The sequence below is a fragment of the Corvus kubaryi genome, unplaced genomic scaffold, assembly GCF_017639235.1.
Source record: "Corvus kubaryi isolate FWS band 111438036 unplaced genomic scaffold, C.kubaryi_AGA036_p1.0 75, whole genome shotgun sequence".
Lineage (NCBI taxonomy): Eukaryota > Metazoa > Chordata > Aves > Passeriformes > Corvidae > Corvus > Corvus kubaryi.
In genome coordinates, this window is record NW_024582062.1 from 1181803 (window position 1) to 1199517 (window position 17715).

General features: G+C 50.5%; 1 protein-coding gene across 3 annotated transcripts in view; it reads left to right on the plus strand.

Moving 5' to 3' along the window:
• Positions 1–17715, plus strand: part of KAZN (kazrin, periplakin interacting protein) — a 203570-nt gene that overhangs the window by 173384 nt on the left and 12471 nt on the right. For 2 of the 3 annotated variants that reach the window (XM_042051345.1, XM_042051346.1), the window contains one exon: positions 16951–17142. In XM_042051345.1, the coding sequence (XP_041907279.1) occupies positions 16951–17142 (192 nt within the window). Of the gene's footprint in view, positions 1–10802; positions 11008–16950; positions 17143–17715 lie in introns of those variants that run through there. The other variant, XM_042051348.1, reaches the window with a different exon arrangement.

The following is a 17715-nucleotide window of genomic DNA, read 5'->3' on the forward strand; positions in this document are numbered from 1 at the left end:
GTTTTGTCTCCAAATCTCTATTTTTTCTATGTTTTTGAGTTCAGTTTGCCAGCGGTTTCCTTTCCGCTTGCTGAGCCATGGGTGTTGAAAGCAAGCTGGGCTGGCTGGGCTGCCAAAGAGCTTTGGGTTTCCTTGTTGATCCTTCTCCCTTTTTTTCTCCCTTCCAATAAAAGGAAATCAATAGCAGTGAGCAGCACCAAATCTCTGTGTGTTGCACGATCGGATTCTTGTCCCAGGAACCGGCTGGGATTATCGGCTGTCTTTGCACTTTGAATTTTAATAGCATTAACTCTGGCCTAGTCATGTTCTCTTAAAATCCCGTTTAAAGTTGCCTTTGTAAGGCAGGAGCAGACACCGCTCGGGCTGTGTTTTTTCTCCTCCCTTGCCTGCAGAAATCACAACCAGAATTAAGAGACAGATTTTGAAGGTTAAAACTTCCCAGATTGTTTCCCTCTCAGTTGTCATTTCGGGACGGTTTTGTTTTCTTTCCGATTGCATCAAATATTTGTACTCCTGCAGGGGCTGTGGTGCGAGGGTGAATCTCCCTTAAGAAAATAAAGGGATTTTTTCCATCATTTTTGTGGCGTAGCTGGGAGGAAATTGGTGAAAAGAGGAGTTACCAAAAGTGTCTCAACTTGGGGCTGTGCTGTGCCTCTCCTAAAGCTTCTGAATTATTTGAGGCATCGCTGAGACTTTTATATTTAGAAGTACTGAAATGGAGACCCTTTCACCCAGCCTGAATTTTAGATACTTTTTCTTCTGGTCTCACGGGTGGGCCCTGAGAGAGGGGACTTGGCCAGCATCCTGTCCCAGCACCAAACAGCTGGATTATTAAAAAAAATCCCTGTTTTACCCAGTAAAAAGGAGTTTTGAAGAATTTTGAATGTTTGAAATCTTTTGGGTGCACTCAACAGTGTGTGGGGGGGTAGTGGGTGTCTGGTGTGTGAATGACCAGTTATTTCTTCAATTTTTCCAGTTTCAAACCTAATCCTGGAGTCCTTTGGGTGCCCCTTCTCACGTCGTGGTCCCACACCCTGGTGCTTGCACCAAGTAGAAAGAATTGCATTTGCCTGTGGCTTTTTTTATCTCCTCCAAATCCCCCCGTTGCTTTGGGTATTTTTTGTTATTATTGGCCTCATTTTTTCAGTACAACAGTGTTTTTTCTGGGAAGATGCCCAGTGCTGGGCACAGCTCGGGAGAGGTCCTGTGAGGGCAGTGTAGGAAAGGTGGATGACTTCGGAGCCTTTATGTGAATAAATAGCAGGAAATAACATCTTTCTTGTCTTCCTCAAGTACCACATTGGAAACCCATACTTGAATTATTACTCTTGATCATATTTAGCTTTGAGATAATACGATTGCTTCTTGGCTACCTGTCTCTTAGGATCATGTATTCCTTATTTTCATTTTCTAGCTCTGGCTATTTGAAAATCATGGTTTGGGTTCTGAAGTACATGTGGAAGGGATAAGGGTTCCTGCTGTCTGCTTTGCTTGCTGAGCCTTGTGCAGCACATGGGGGAAAATGCAAGAGTCTTTTCTGTATTGGTCATGGAAGTTTATTTATGAGATTTTCATGAGCCTGAGTTAAAAAAATAAAGTTTGGGAAGAGAAGAAAGCAAAGAAGAATCCAGATGCAATCGTTACTATGAGATTTGTGATGAAGTGATGAAGACTGGCAGCTGCTGTTGCTGCACGTCTTGCTCCAGTAAACTCTCCCTTCTCTTCCTCTTTACTCCGGCCCCATCTCTCTTGCCTGCTGCCCCTTGTTTATCCCTGGATGATCTCGGGAATGTCAAGGATGTCATGTTGGAGCCAGGATTCCTCCTTGTGGCAGTGTCACTGTCCCCTGGCTGCCGTCCCATGCAAGAGTGGCAGGAGCTTTCCACGTTGCCCTGAGGAGCTGTGGCTGCCCCATCCCTGGAAGTGTCCCAGGCCAGGTTGGACAGGGCTTGGAGCAACTTGGGATAGTGAGAGGTGTCCCTGCCCATGGCAGGGGGTGGAACAAGATGAGCTTTTAGGTCTCTCCAGTCCAAACCATCCTGGGATTCTACGACCAAGTAAAACAGGGCATGGAACGGTTTGCACATCCCCCCCGTGACCTTAACCGAGCACTGGATATTTCCTGGGGAGCTTGGGAAGGCATTTAGTGCAGTTTAAAAAACAAATTGATCATTCCACCACCTATTTCCAGCCACGGTGCAGCATCTGGGACCATTGGGATTGTGTTTTCTTGGAGCTTGATGTTCTCACCTGCTCCCTGCTCACTCACCTGGCGCTTTGCTGCTGCAGGAATTGCAATGCTCGACTTCCCTGGGCACTCCAGATAAAACATTGCAGAGAGTGGCTTCCCCCAGGAAGCACCAGTGGTTTGCTTCATCTGGATGGAAATAAAACATAGGATTTTTTTTTTCTCTGCTTAGCTGAGTTTCAGTGCATTTTCACATCTTCTCCTGGGATGTGTTTTTCCACCCTGATCTCATTCCACAAGGGATCCAACCCCACATTCCAACCCATATGTCCTCACCCTGATGCTGCCAGAACTTGGGCTTGTGCTGCTGGCTTTCACATACAGCTTCTGTGCCTTCTGCTGCCCCCTTTGGTTTTATTTTATTTATTTTATTTTATTTAAAATTTCGATTTTATTCTGTTCTCCCAGCCCCAGGTTTGCCTGGTGCAGTGCCCTGATAATTCCATGAGAGCAGCTCCCTGCCACCTCCAAGCACTGCAGCAGGAGCCAAGATTAATAAAAGTCTGTCACTTTTATTAACTTTGCTACCTAGTGTGGTGTTTAATTCCAGGCAGGCACCCAGCACAGCCCTTCCAGCTTTAAATGGCCTTTCCTGCCTTTGGGAATGTATGTGAAATAAATGGGGCAGCATTACACCACCCATTGCCACACTCCCATCCTGTAATACTGTGGGTATTTTGGGAAAACAAGCATATTTTTGGTACTGGTTGGCATTTGCCTCCTCATTTTCAGACTGAAAAACCTAATTTCCAGTACTGATTTGGGGTCAAGTTGGTTATTTTGCCGAAAGATGTTGCGGACTCCTGATCCCTGGAAGTGTCCAAGGCCAGGTTGGACGGGGCTTGGAGCAACCTGAGATGGTGGAAGGTGTCCCTGCCCACGGCAGGGGTGAAACAAGGTGAGCTTTAAGCTCCCTTCTAACCCAAACCATGCTGTGATTTTATGGGCATGGGTATATTTGTTTCATCACTGTCAGGTCTGCTGTGATATTTAGTGTGGTAGTAAGACTTTGGTGGAAAAAAATGGTTTAAAACCTCCAGGTGTTCAATTTTTGTCCTGAACCTCTTGGCAGGGTAGAACGAACTTTGCTGTGAACATTTTTAATAAGCATAAACAGAAGTTCAACAAATGGTGCATAATAGATAAGATAAATATTATTCCTCTTGCTGCTTAGGCACTTGGAAAGACCTTCAAGTTTATTTTATTTCTATTTTAAAAATATTAAAAATAAGAGGGAAAAAGAAGGTTTTTGAAACAGAACTCTGGGTCCTCCAGGGTGAAGGGCAGTGGAGTGGGAGCAGGATGCACTGGGGCTTCTAGAGAGCCTGATGTGGGCTCAGCCTGTGGATTCACACCTGCCAAAACCAGCATTATCCTGTTAAATCAACATTAGCCCCCTAAGCACCAGAACTGGGGGAGTTTTCCTGCTGTCAGCCCATCACCTGCCATGAAATCGATGGGCAGGGAGGAAGCTGCTCGTGCCATCCGTGTCTGTGCTGCAGTGCAGTTATTTTTATCTATTATATATTGTTCTCGGTGGAATTATTCTGGCCCCAGCCTGTAGATAAGAGCTGCTACTAAATGAATGTGAGCTCTACCTTGAAGGTTAAATTGCTGCCTTGCAGGTTGGCAAGGAAGGTGGGGAGATGTTTACCCTCCTTCTCTGGAAAAATCCTGTGAGCTCCAACCCTGACCTGGCAATTTTATTGAGTACTACTTGAAAAAGGCAAATATTGCACTGAAATGCTGTCTTTAGTCGTCTGAATTGGTGGGTCTTTCTGATTAAATGCCCACCTGCTGCCAGCTCTCAGGTGGGATCCCACAGCACCAGAGGAGGCTGCCAATTTCCCCATAAATTTGGGAAAGCTCCTCACAGACATCCCCAGGATGCATGTCACAGCTGGGGGATGGGGCCTTTTTGGGTGCTCCTCAAAAATGAAGTGGCAGCTTCAGAATGTTATTTTGGCCAAAAGCACCCAGTTCTTCATCATGGTGGTACTTGTCCTGCAGACTGGATTAAGCCCAGCCCTGGTGTTGGCATCTTCTGGGTGTGAAATAAATAATTATTGGCTGCAATACAGCCAAGGAAAGTGCTGCTGGTCCTGCCCTGAGCTGCCCCTCCCCAGAGTTTGGCGTGGAAGGATTAGGGTGGAAAAATCAGTAGGAAAACATACAGAAAATGGCAGAAATGTTGACTGTCCTGCCAAGAGGTTAATTTTTCAGTTGGCAACCAGCCCAGCAGTATATTTAGTCCTGGCTTAGCCAACAAGGAGCACGTTGGTGATTGTACCATGGGATACACTGGGTGGGTAATATTAGGATTTACATCCCTGCAGGCTTCTTCTCACATCCTGGAGTCATTCCTCTGTTACTGTTTATAACTCAGCTCAAAGGGTTGGTCACTTAAGTGAACCCAGCAGGACAGTGGCCCCGTGCAACTCAGAGTGTCCATGTGAGCCTCCCTGGATCCACCGTGCCAGGGGATGCAGGAATGTTGGGCTCCATGCAGGAATGCGGGGCTCCAGCTGCAGCCGTGGAGCAGTGGTTTATCTGCAGGTCCCTTTGGTTAACAAACACGGCTGCTGCAGGTTTTTAGAAGCTGTTAGCATGAACCATTAACTCTTCCTTTTAATTATTCAGGTTGCCTCTTTTAAATTTCTTTTTTAAGTGGAGCTAATAGGCTTTGCAGAGGAGGCTTCCAACCACAGCAGTTCCTCCCTGGAGGAGCCCTGTTTGTGCATCGCCAGCTAATCTCTTTTCTTCATTATCCCTTATCTTTCTGTAGCTGATTAATTGCTTTCAATTGATTTATAAATATTCTGTTGATACACACAGTGGCGGGAGGGGAACGGGATATGTCCGGGCTCACGGGGTCATTGATCCATGCAGCCTCTTGGGCTTTCCTAACCTGCCTCACAAATTCCAGCCATCCCAGCCAGACTTCATTCCCACTTTTTTTTTGTCTTTGCAATTCCTGCAAGCAATCAAAAATTGTGCTATAGCATCAGTTGGAGTCCATGCACGTGAACAAGCCTCGTGCCCGGTGAGTGGCAGGTTTTGGGTGTAAAGAAATGGGGTTTGGGTAAGTTTTGTGTTGATGAATGTGGCAGGTTGTGTGGGTGTCATAAAAACCTGTTTTCTATACTGAATTCCCAATATACATATATTTTTTTATATATATGTAAGTGGAGTGGCTGATGAAGACGGAGCATTAGAGTTGCTGATTTGAAACTCTGTGGAAGCTCCAGGGCAGCTTAAAAAAAATAGTTTAAAAAGGCAATAGTACCTGGGTACAGGAACAGTGGCCAATATCAGAGTGGAGCTGCCCACCTTCAGCCCCATTCGAATCACGTGTGGCACTGAGGCTGCAAAGCCTATTTTAGAAATAGCAGCACATTTATACACAGGGATAAATCATTAACCTTTCCCGACAGCCTTCCCATTTTCCCTGTTACGCCTCTGCATGCAGCCTGTTCCCTCCAAGTGCCCCCATGATCCCTGCTCGGGTGGGCTGAGCTGGGAGGTTCTGGGGACACAATGGCCCTTGGTGGCCTTGCAGTGACATTCCTGGATGTGCTGCAGGGGAGATAAGGCTTCAACAAGAAAATGTTTCCCGAAGTTTGAGACCCACCACGCAGCTCTGGGGTTTGTTGTTGCCTGATTTATTATTATTTCACTATTATTATTACTATTATTATTACTATTATTATTTTCCTTCTCCTTCCCCGTAAAGTGTCTGGTGGCACAGGCACAACCCCAGCGTATGGCAGCGTAATTACACGGTGCTAATGAGCAATTGCAGCTCCTTTAGCAGCCCAGCCTGACACTTTATCGGGTATTTGCAGGAGTCATGTAATTTTTGTATCATCATATATGGTAATATATTCACTGCAGCATGACATGGGATGAGGTTCAATGAATAATGTAAAACCCAGAATAACACTGAATCTATATGAGATGTGCTTTTCCCCCCAGCATTGTTTTAAAAAGGAAAATATTGATTCTGGTGGGGTTCAGTGGTTCAAAGCTCTCGGAGAACTCACGTTTTGCTGATCGATGCCCACCCTGTCCCTCCACGGCCACAAACGTGCAGCTGTCTGTGCCATCCCTCGCCTCATTAGTGCTGACGAAGCTGGGGAGGGCAGGGAGGAGTCAGTGACATTTGCAGCTGGATCCAGATGCTGCAGAAGTGCAGCAGGTTCTGTTGGGTTCAGGTACCAGGTGAAACCTCCTTCTCCGTAATACATTAATTTTTTCCCCAGCTACTGTCTTTGAATGCAAATTAGGATGGATAATTTCTATTTGTTTTCCTTTTTAACCAATTTCCCCCTATTCTGATCTGTGTCATTTATATTTGCAGGCCATTATCTTAGTCTCATTACAGCCTTTTAGCATTTGAATGAAAATATTGTAAAGAGCCCAGAAGTTAGGCATAAAATGTCTGTGATGATAACTATAATCCTCGTGATAAAATTAAAAAACACAATAGAAATAACTGTCATGAGCTCAGGAAGTTGTACCAAATGAGATTGGAACCAGCATAATGATGTTTGCCCTTTCCCCATTGCTTTTTTGCCTCTTTACATTGCAAACAGCTTTTGCAGTGCTGTTTTAAAGAAGGGGAAAGTTGCTGTGTATGGCCTGGGTAGGGAGTTAACAAAAAAATTAGGTTTTTCTCTCTATTGAGGCTTTAATTAATAATTGCAAAAACTCTCAGTGATGCACGTGTGATTTTCAGGAGCTTAAAATACTCCGGCAGCACTGGAGGAGGAGGAGGTGCTAAGCGGTGCCAAGTTCCTCAATGAAAATTACTCTCACCGCCTCTGGTTTTGGAGCCAGATCGATGTTAATTAATCCTTGCCTCACACATTACGTTCTCCAGCCTCGCCGCCGTCGGATTTTAACTCAGTAAAAGCAGATGGAGGTTCCTGAAGCGCCTCCGAAATTCCCAGCCGAGTGCTCTCCTCAATGACAATGCCAATTTGTCATGAGTGAAATGTTTGACAAAAATCTGTCATTTTTGAGAGAAGTTTTTCCTTGAAAGAAAAACCAGGGGGAAAAAAGAAATCAGCTCTGTTTTGAAACATCTCCTCACTCTGTTATCTTTATTTTGCGAGAGACGGGGATGGAGAAGAGGGTTTCCATGGGCATGGCAGAGAAGATTTAGTAAGTTTTCCTGGGAAAAGGTGGCATTTTGAAGCAGGAGACCTTGTATGAGGCCTCCAGATTTTTCTGTTTGGGTCGTTTTCGTGGACAGCTCTGTCCTCCAGGTCAAATGTGGCTCTCGAGGGCCGGCTCCTGTCTGAAGGTACATGGATGCATTGCTGGCCTTCTGCAGAGATTCTTCGGGCAGGGCTGAGGTTACTCAGCAGTGGCTGCAGGAGCCGGTGCCTCCAGGGCAGTGACACAGAGCACCAGCCATATGCTCAAGCTGCATTTGATCAGCCACCAGCTCCTATTCCATGTTGGAGGGAGGGAGAACTGTTCCCTTTGGAGCAGCGATGCTGAAGCTGAGTTGCTTTTTCACAGAATCATGAGAATCATCAAGGTTGCAAAAGCCCTCTAAGATCATCCAGTCCAACCAGCACTGCCAAGGCCACCACTAGCCCATGTCCTCAAGTACCACATCCACATGTCTGTTAAATCACTCCAGGGACGGGGACTGCACCCCTGCCCAGCTGGGCAGCTGTGCTGGGGCTGGACAACTTTTTGACCCCAACTTGACTCTCTTTTGCCAGTCTCTGGTGGGCCCTGCTCTTCAGGGTGATGGTTGGGATTTTTGGCAGAGTTGGGACATTTTTTGGTGGGGACCACCTGTAGCTTGCTTGCTTCAGAGCCGTAACCCTGGTGAGACCTCCAAGCCCAGGAAGCTGGAGATGGGATACATAATGCAGATTTGTCCTCTGGTGGAGGTTGTCAAGTTGGGATCAGCCTGCAGAAACCTTCTGAGACAGGCTTGCATGGGAAGGGTCTCTCCTGCCCCTGCAGAAGGGTCTTGACTAGGGAGGGCTGAAGGAGGCCAGCCAGTTTGGAATGAAGGGCTAGACCCATCTGCACTGACACCAGCACTTGTCCCTTTCCCAGCACCAGCAGCAGCCACAATCCACGGGGAGTGACTCCAGGGACAGAAATCCCTCCCTGGCCTCAGCTTCCACCTGGCTAAGGCCAGGGACCACCACCAGCCACACAGCAATGGCTTGATCCAGAGCAAGGAGAGGAGACCAAGACCCCAACCCCGGTTTAACCACAGCCAAAGGGTGACTGCTGCCTGACACAGGGACACGCTCGGTGCCTGAAACCCGGCCGAGGCATGAGCCATCTTGAGCAGCACCATTTTTCTGCGTGCCTTCCAAAGGGATTGTTAATCACAAAGGAAAGAGCAGGGGAATCCTTGCGGGTCCATCGCTGGGTCCAAGAGCAGCCCGCACGGCTGTCTCGGCACGGACGGGTGCTGCGGGTGCTGCGGGTGTGAGTAACGCTGCCGGGCCACCATTAGTCAGCAGAAGTCAGCACTCAGCCCAGCCCAGCATTCCCGCTCGCTCACCGGGCTCCTCTGCCAGGGAGGAGGCTCCAAGGGGAGCTCTTGGGGAGCTTTGGGCTTGTGCAATGCCTGTGACGTGGAGAACCTCCTCCCTCTGCCTTGGTTCGGGGCACTGCAGCTCAGCACCTTCCCGTGTCGTGGCAGGTCACACACCAAGGCACACGGCTACCTTTGCTCTGGGATTACGTACAGAGCAGGATTAAACCCGCAGGTGCCCCGAAGCCGGCGGTGATTCCCGGCTCGCGTGGGGAGGCTCCGGCCGTGGCAGCGTTCCCGCTGCATCGGGAGCTGAGTCGGCACGGGCGCGCTCCGACTTGATCCCCGGGGAGGGGAGTTGTGCAAACAGGGAGCGATGGGAGGTGACGCAGAGTTTTCCTGGGCTTCCCGGAGCTGAGGTCGGTGATGGCCGGGGCGATGGGGCACCGCACACCTGGCAGCAGAGCCGTGCCCGGCTGTGTAGCAGTGCCAGCCTGTTGCATGCACTGAGTTTGTTGCAATGAGAACCAGGGCTTGTTCCGCAACAAAATCAACTCCCTTCCCCTTCCCAAGCCGCTGGCGAGGAAGCAGCAGGATAAGGAAGGGGCAATGCCCGCCAGGGCACTGTGAGGCCTGGAGGGTCACGGGGTGGGTGACAACCTGGTTTATTGACCCGGGTGTACAAGGTGGCCATGGCTGCATCCCCTCCTAGCCAGGACAGCTCGCTCCTCCCACCTTTTTAACCTATTGTCACCCACTTCCCCAAAACGTCAAAGCCCATGGACGCGGGGTGTGCCTCAGTTTCCCCATGCCTGAGATACTGCTGCTGTAGGGCGGGGGAGCTGGGTTCACAGTGGCTGGTGGAGGCTTGGTGCTGTTGGAAAAGTGGAATATGGTGATTTTTTTTGTCTTTAACTATGTTTTATGAGCTTTGTGCAAGCGCTGCCTTCCTGGGCAGAGCAAGAGGTGTGTGGTGGCAGCAGGCTGGGGCTGCCTCCAGAGCATCCCCAAGCCAGCAGCTGGCCAGCAGCTGGCAGTGCTCATCTAGTGAGGCTAACAGTGAAGAGACAGGCAAAAATTAATGAACCCAAAGGGCTTCTGCCCAGTTCTTCATCGCTTTGGTGGGGTGAAACAATTTATAAAGCAGGTCTGCTGTGGGGGCCTTGGAAACAGGCAGCCTAGGCAGCAGAGTTTAGGCATGTAACAGTGCACTTGGACCGTAGGGAACAAAAATATTCATATTAGGAAAAATTTCTTCGCTGAAAGAGTGGTTAAGCATTGGAACAGGCTCCACAGGGGAAGTGGTGGAGTCGCCATCTCTGGAAGTGTTCAAAAAACAAGCAGATGTGACACTTTGCCATGTGGTTTAGTGGACATGGTGCTATTTGGTTAAAGGTTGGGCTTGATCTTGGAAGTCTTTTCCAACTTTAACGATTCTATGGAAAAGCTACACGAGTGTGCTGGGTTTCAGAGAGTCTGGTTGTTCTGGTGTATTTTTATGTGGCTTTTATCATAGAAAGGCAGGTGGTCTCTGCGTGTTTTGCTGTGTCCCTACCCACCGCACCCCATGTAAAATAAGTAACAACTGCATTGCGAGAAAAAATACTGCAGGTGTTTGCCTTGCGAGGACGAGCTGGCCCGAACCGTGCGTGGCACCGGGGCTGCCTCGCCATCCTCCTGCCTCAGTTTCCCCCCCGTGCTGCCGGCGCTGGCCGAGGATCGCGAACAGCGGTCGCGATGGAGCCGCCGGGACGTGGCTCTGGCCGCCGCCCGCTCGGTGGGTGGCAGCGGCGGGAGCGATGGATGATTCCAGCCGGGAATCATTTCCGCCGCCGGCCGGCCGCGGGTTCCTGCGCGGCCCCGGGGCTCCGGGAGAGTTGTGGGGCCCCCGTCCCGCGCACCTCGGGCTGTGCGGGGCAGAGCCACTCCTCCGAGCCGTGACATCAAGCGACCGGCAAGAGGTCAAATTCCCGGCGCAGGTAGCGCTGGCCGCACTTCCGCGCAGTGCCGGGCGGTACCGGGGAGGAGCCGCCCGCCCGGGGACACCCCGCGCCCCCGGCCACCCCGGGCCCGCCGTGCCCCGCCATGAAGTCGGAGCAGGAGGAGAGCACGGCGGGGACGCGCCGCTGCCAGCAGGGCTCCGCTCCGCGCCCGGCCCATTGTCCGGCTGCCCGGGCACGGCGGGGGGCGGCCTCGGACGATGCTCCGGGCAGGGCGCAGTGCCCCCGCTTAGCCCACGCAGGTAAGGGGGTCTCCGCAGGGTCCCCGGGAGGGGTCGCAGCCCGGCGTGCACGGCTTCCCCTCGCTCGCTTTGTGCTTGGAGCTCGCTTCCTCCTGGGAGAAACAAAACAACGCCGGAGCGCGCCGGGGCCGCGGGGAGGGTGGCGGTGGTGGTCGTGCTGTCCCCACGCCCAGGGCCAGCGAGGGGCAGGGGCTAGGGGCTTCGTGCCCCCGCGGCGCTGGGGGGGCCGGGGCGGGCGGCTCCCGGTGCCCCGTAGTCCATTTTGTCTCCTGGAGAAGTTGGAGCGAGCCGGGAGCTGGGGAGGGCTCGGAGCCGGCTCCGGGGGCTGCCGCGGGGGTCGCAGCTCACTAGCCAGTGGCTCTTAAGCCGTGGGTGCTTCTGGCAGCCTCCACAACCGCCAGCCTGGCCCCGAAGCCCTGTGCCCCCCAAGCCTCTCTGCCCACCCTCCCGCCAGCGTGCACAGGGGTTTAGATCAGGTTTTATTTACTTATATCCCATGTGAGACACCCGCCAGCGTGTGGCCAGGGCAGACCAGAGAGTGAGCAACTGCACGGTGGAAATAATCCTTATTTTTTGGGGTGGGGAATGCCAGGACATGGAGATAACTTGGCAAGCAGGTGGTCTCTGCACATCCTGCCCCAGCTGGGTGATGAGGCACGGTCGGCGCGTGTGTCTGGGGGTCCTGTCCCAGAGCTGTGACCATGTGGGCACACTGAGGCCAAGCTGGTGTCTAACTCAGGAAATGCTCAGAAGTGGTGTTTGCAAGGATTTGCTGCCGCTGGGTGAAAGCTTTACCCTGAAATTCTTACAGATTGTCTGTACCTATGTCCAGGTGTGACAGCTCGCTTGCAGTATTGTGGCAGCAGGACAGGGTGGAAATAAAAGCTTATTTTAAAGTAAAAGATGGATGTGCAAAGCCAAAATTCATTTTATTAATCCAAGAGGCTCTGCTGAGTGCCCCGCTGCCCACCCAGGAGGGAGCACTGGTGGCCAGCAGCTCCTCTGAGGTCATGGAGTGCCATAGTGCTGCAGGAGACTCCGTACTGAGGGATGTGCCTGGGATGCGCAGCAGGACTGGGCTGAAGTGGTGGTTTACAAATGTCAGGCCCCTGTGCTTATCCCCTTGAGGACGTGATGCTGTGGGGTGGAGAGGGGGCTCATTTTGAGCCACTGTGAGTCCATTGTGCTGTCCAGGTGTCGAAGGGAGAGGTTGGATGTGTCAGCTTTGCCCCAGCAAGTCCTGGGCAGTGGCAGTGGCTGGGTCTTTTTACAAATGGTTTGAGTTGGAGGGACATTAAAGCCCATCTCCTTCCACCCCCTGCCACGGGCAGGGACACCTTCCACTGTCCCAGGTTGCTCCAAGTGCTGTCCAGCCTGGCATCAAACACTTCCAGGGATGGGGCAGCCACAGCTACGTTTGGCAACCTCTGCCAAGGCCTCATCACACCCACAGGGAAGAATTTCTTCCTAATATCTCATCTACCCTGCCCTCTGTCAGTGGGAAGCCATTCCCCCTTGTCCTGTCACTTCAAGACCCTTGTCAGAAGTCCCTCTCCAGCTTGCTGCACATTTGCAAGGGGGAGGTCCCAAGCTGGGAAGCTACTTAAAAACCAGAGGTGATGAGATGCTCTTTAAAATACAGACTCAGCTCATCCCTAGGTCTTGAATCCTTATTTTTTTCTAATAATGTTCTTTATGACCCTTGCATTTCCCATCCTAGGACAGAGGTGTGTGTACATGTATATTTATCCTGCTGATGTTCTGCATAAAAACAAACCCTTGACTTGTGCCCAGCAAAGCAAAAGCCATCTCACTATCAAACTCATGAAAGCGGCACAAAGTGCAGCTTTCACCTGAGATACTGATTCACCCACACGAGCCTCGTCGTTTGTTCTGCATCCATTTTTAATATGTCCCCTCCAAAGGCAGAAACGTGTGTGCAGCAATCGTGTCAGCTGAGTTACATGGAAAAAAAAGGCTTTTAAATGGATGTCTTTAAAGTGATGCCTGTTCCAAGGCCAGTAAAAGGCTTTGCTGCTGCATGGAGGGTTGGTCTGCTGCCCAGAGGAGTCCAAGATGGGATTTGCAGGAGCAGGAGTGGAAACTTCATCCCCAAATGCTGTCTGGAGATGTTCACCACAATTAAAAAGAAACCCAGAAAAATCTCATTTGTGTTGTCTGTTAACACCAATCAGTGGTTGAAGCATAAAGGATGCAGAATTCAGCAGTGTCGTGGAAGTTTAACGTGATCAGCTAAAATATAATTAACAGCCAGTTATTTCAGTGGGAACGGTAGTTTTTGTCAATTAATCTGGGAAGTGTTTAAATTGCATTAATTTCATTGCTGCCCACTTGCAGCAGATTTGGAAGGGGTTGGAATGAGTGATGGGGCTTGTCCATGCAATGCAGTACCTCCTTCTCCTCTGGGTAGTCAGGAATTACAGAAGGCACCCAATCCCCCCTCCAAAAAAGGTTAAAAAGAGGAGGGAAAATTTAAAAGGGACAAAAATAGTGGGGGAAAAGTGCTGTGGAAGCTTTTTGCATTGAGGTTGTTGCATTTAGGAGGCAGTTCCTAATGGCATATTTAACTTCACACCTTGACATAGTGACATTTGCAAGGGTGAACTGCAAAAAAAAAAGGCCTTTAAAAATATTCTATTCTCCTGATTGGTTTTGCATCATGTTTGGGGGCGTGTGGGGTCCCTTGTGAGGGGCACTGAGCCCTGGTCCCTGCTCGAGAGGGCTGATGCTCACTTCAAACTCCTTTGCAGCTTCAAATAGAGGCACAGCTCCACCCAGCTCATAGCAATCACATGGAAACCCTCCCTCAGCCATCTGTACATGGAAGAAATAGAGGCTGAAATGAGGTTCCTGAATAATTGACCCCATTTTCCCAGCTATTGGAACTTTTCTGTATCGATCACTAAGAGCTGCCTGCAAACGGCTCGTTTCGGGTCGTTTATTTAGGTACTTAAACTTGGCAGAGCAACAGGGGGTTTTCTCCCCCCTGTTTTAAAATGAAGCTTAAATATCCCTCTCAAGCTGAGTCTCTTAATGCAAATTATGCAAATAACATGGGATTTCTCCATAGGACCCTCATGAGCAGGAGGTGCTGGAAAGGTGGGATGGAAGCTTGGAGGAGAGTGATGGAGAACAGATACTCTTTGCTTGGGGACAAGTGCTTTGGGGGGGAAAATTGGTGTGATTTTGGTGTGCACAATATCAGAAAGCATTGGAGTGATGGAAGTCCTGTACACAAGTGAGTGTCATTATAGGTGTGTGCCCAGAGAATTTGTGGCTGCCCCATCCCTGGAAGTGCCCAAGGCCAGGTTGGACGGGGCTTGGAGCAACCCGGGATAGTGGGAGGTGTCCCTGCCTGTGGCAGGGGGTGGAACAAGATGAGCTTTAAGCTCCCTTGCAACACAAACCAGTTTGTGATTCCATGACATTGGCAGGAGCCCTGAGAGGGAGTTGGAAAGAGGGGTTTTCCTATCAAACCCTGGCTGCATGGATTGTGCTTTCCAATTTTATATAGCTATATATTCAAACCGGATTTGGCTTTGCCATATATATAATAATATATATGTAGCAAATATAACTATATATTGCAAAGCATAATCCTTTTTTCTACACATATATATATATATGTGTCTATCTCTAATTATATATCTAAAGAAGCAAGAATTTTGGATATATGGCTGATCAATAATTGAGGTTTTCCATAGGCTTTGGCTTGCAGCCAGCAGCGTGGGGAGCATGGTGCTGAATGCTTCTCTTCAGATTACATCTGTAGCTTCTCATAGATTTTGGATTTTAATCCTTCAGCAGTTTCTGCCTGGATCAGGAGCCGAGTACTAAGTGGGGATGAAATTCCCTTGTTGCCTGTTTTGGAGGAGAGATGCTTTTGAGTTTTTTTAAGTGTTTCTAACCGTGACCAGAGGGGATGGGTGCATTTTTGGAAAGCTGCACTGGACAGTGCATTACAGCACCTTAGGCCATGCCCAAGGATCCCTCTGGAATTCCTTGCTGCAGAATTCCCCCCGGCTGCCTGTCCTTGATCTTGTTTGCCCTCTCCCTTTCCCAGATCACTTCCTGCTGCATGGGGATTTTCTTGGTTCCCACCAAAATGCTGCAATTTGCGGGAATCCATCAGGATCAGTCACCCCTGTGCAAGCTGCCCTGCCTCCCAACTCATCTGCTGGTTCATTTTTTTCCCAGGAATAGCTCTTGGCGAAGTGGCATGTAAGGAAAGGTGAAAACGAGTTATCAGTGGGGAAAAAAAATGAGCAATTTGTTGCAGCTGGGGGTATTTTGTGGGGCTGCAGGGGGCTTTCTGTGGCTGGGGAAGGCACTGGGTGGGTTTTGCACACTAAATATTCCACCATGTGTAAGTCCCTCACATCCTCTCTGAGTCCCCAGAGGCTGGAGGGGACATGCTACATTTCTCCCATCTCTGGGGAAGATCTTGTTGGCCTTGCCCACCTCCAGTTCTTGCTTTTTGCACAGATTTCAAGAAAGCACTTTAGGCTGCACCAAACCCCCCAGCCCAGAGCTCAACTGTTCCTCATTAGTGACTTTATTGCTAAATAATTTACAGAATGGGGCCTTGCCAGTTTTCATTCGGGAAGCATTTCAAGTATGTGAAGCAGATTTTATGCCTTCCTGGCGCAGCTGCCGGGGGGAGCCGCCTCTCCCTGTCCTGCCGCCGGCGTCACCTCCCGGCCTCGCTCCGCGAGCGGTGCCGGAAAGGAAACGGCCCATGCACGTGCAGAGCGACCCGAGGAAGAATAAGGGGGAAAACCCCTATGTTCCATGTCCAGCGGGTGTCCCCCAGGCTGGCTGCTACATGGGGGCACCAGGGAAAGGACACAACCGTGGTGGTTTGGAGAGGAGGTGTTTGGGTTTCATTTCTGTTTCATTTTTCTGGTAACTGTGACGTGTGTGCTGAGGGGGTCATTTTTTCTCCCCATGTCCATGATGCCAACCCAAGAGGATGTGGATGTCACATCCCTGGAAGTGTTCAAGTCCGGCTTGAACTTAGAGCAGCCTGGGCTAGTGGAAGGTGTCCCTGCCCATTTGCAGGAGGTAGGACTGGATGGTCTTTAAGGTCCCTTCCAATCCAAATCATTCCATGATTCTCTGAAATCAATAAACCAGTTTGGCATGAGAAAGGGCTTTTCTCCACCTGTTTTTAAAGGGGAGGGAAAGCAAACCCAGACTCGGAGGATTACGGGGGTGCATGCACAGCCCCAAAGTGTTTTGCAGGATAAGGATGATGGGTGCAATGTGGAAATAGCAGAAAAGCACTTTATTACACTAAACAGTGGGTGCAGCTGTAGGAAATGAGGTGCTGGAGCTTTTCTCCAGTGCCTGCTGTGCAGGGGATCCCGGCTGGGTTCTGCCAGGATGCTCCTGCAGTGCAGCTGCTTGGAGGAATGAGCAATCACTGGGTGTAAATCTGCAAAATTCAGCATTTGTGGCTGCAGATGGAAGCATCATCTTCCCTTTTCCAGTCTCACAGTGGTTTTGTTGAGTATGCCCTAAGCACGTGGGTGGCTGGAAACAGAGCTGAGATGTGTGGGAGCTCAGGAGACTCTGTTGGACTCCAGCCCTGTCAGTGAGTGGTTTGGATAGGAAAATCCTTCTTGGTTTCTTCTTACTATTATTATTATTACATATTAACATTGATTTTTATTTTTTAAATTCAAATGCCATCACCCAGTGGCGGCTCCCCCTCTCTGTCCTAGTGCCTTCCCATCACATCCCTCCTCCTCTTTCTCTGGTCCCAGAGTGGTGCAGGTTCTGGGCTGTGCAGAGCAGTTTTGCCAGCAGGGAGGGGCCACCCCAGCAGCATTTCCCCAGGGTTTGAGTTTCCAGCGGGTGCGCGGGGCTGTGCCGGGAGCCGTCACTCACTTCCTCGCATTGTGTCTCCTCTTCCTCCAGCGCTGCTGCGGGAGGAGGTGGCCCAGCTGCAGGAGGAGGTCCACCTGCTCCGGCAAATGAAGGAAATGCTGACGAAGGACCTGGAGGAGACGCATGGCAGCAAGTCCCCGGAGGTGCTCTCGGCCACCGAGCTGAAGGTGCAGCTGGCACAGAAGGAGCAGGAGCTGGCTCGTGCCAAGGAGGCTCTGCAGGGTAAGGGCTGCACCTCCTTCTGCTGCACCTCTCCCCAGCACCCTAAACTTTCAAAAAGTTGATTAATGAGGAAAGGAAAAGCCATCCTTTTCACTTGGACTCTGCAGAGTGCATTCACCAGGCCCTCATAACGGGGGTTTGGTGTTCCTGGGACCCCCTGCTCTCCTGCCCCAGCAAGGGGTGGTGTGGAGCTGGGAAGGACTGGGGTGCAGCAATAGGCTGGGAAATGAGATGTGAGGGCTGATTGCAGCACTGCAAAGGAATTCCTCCACAGCTGTAGAGTAGAGCCAAGGCAGCAGCTGAAATGCAGCTGGAGGTGGGGGTGGGTTGGATTAGAGCCCCTCGGACTTGTAGGAGGGAAGCAGTGAGTTTCCTGGTGACTTCAACTTTCTGTATCCCACGTGGAGTTACCTTCAGGTGACGTTCAGGGTCTCCTCCTTCCTTCATGCCTGCATTTGGGGGTTTTTGTGGCAGTCGGGGCCGTGCTCTCCCTCCCTCACCAGCCCAGTAAGCCCCAAGACTGGGGTGTGTAGGGCAAAATACAACATTGCAGCTTTTCCACTCTAGAACCAA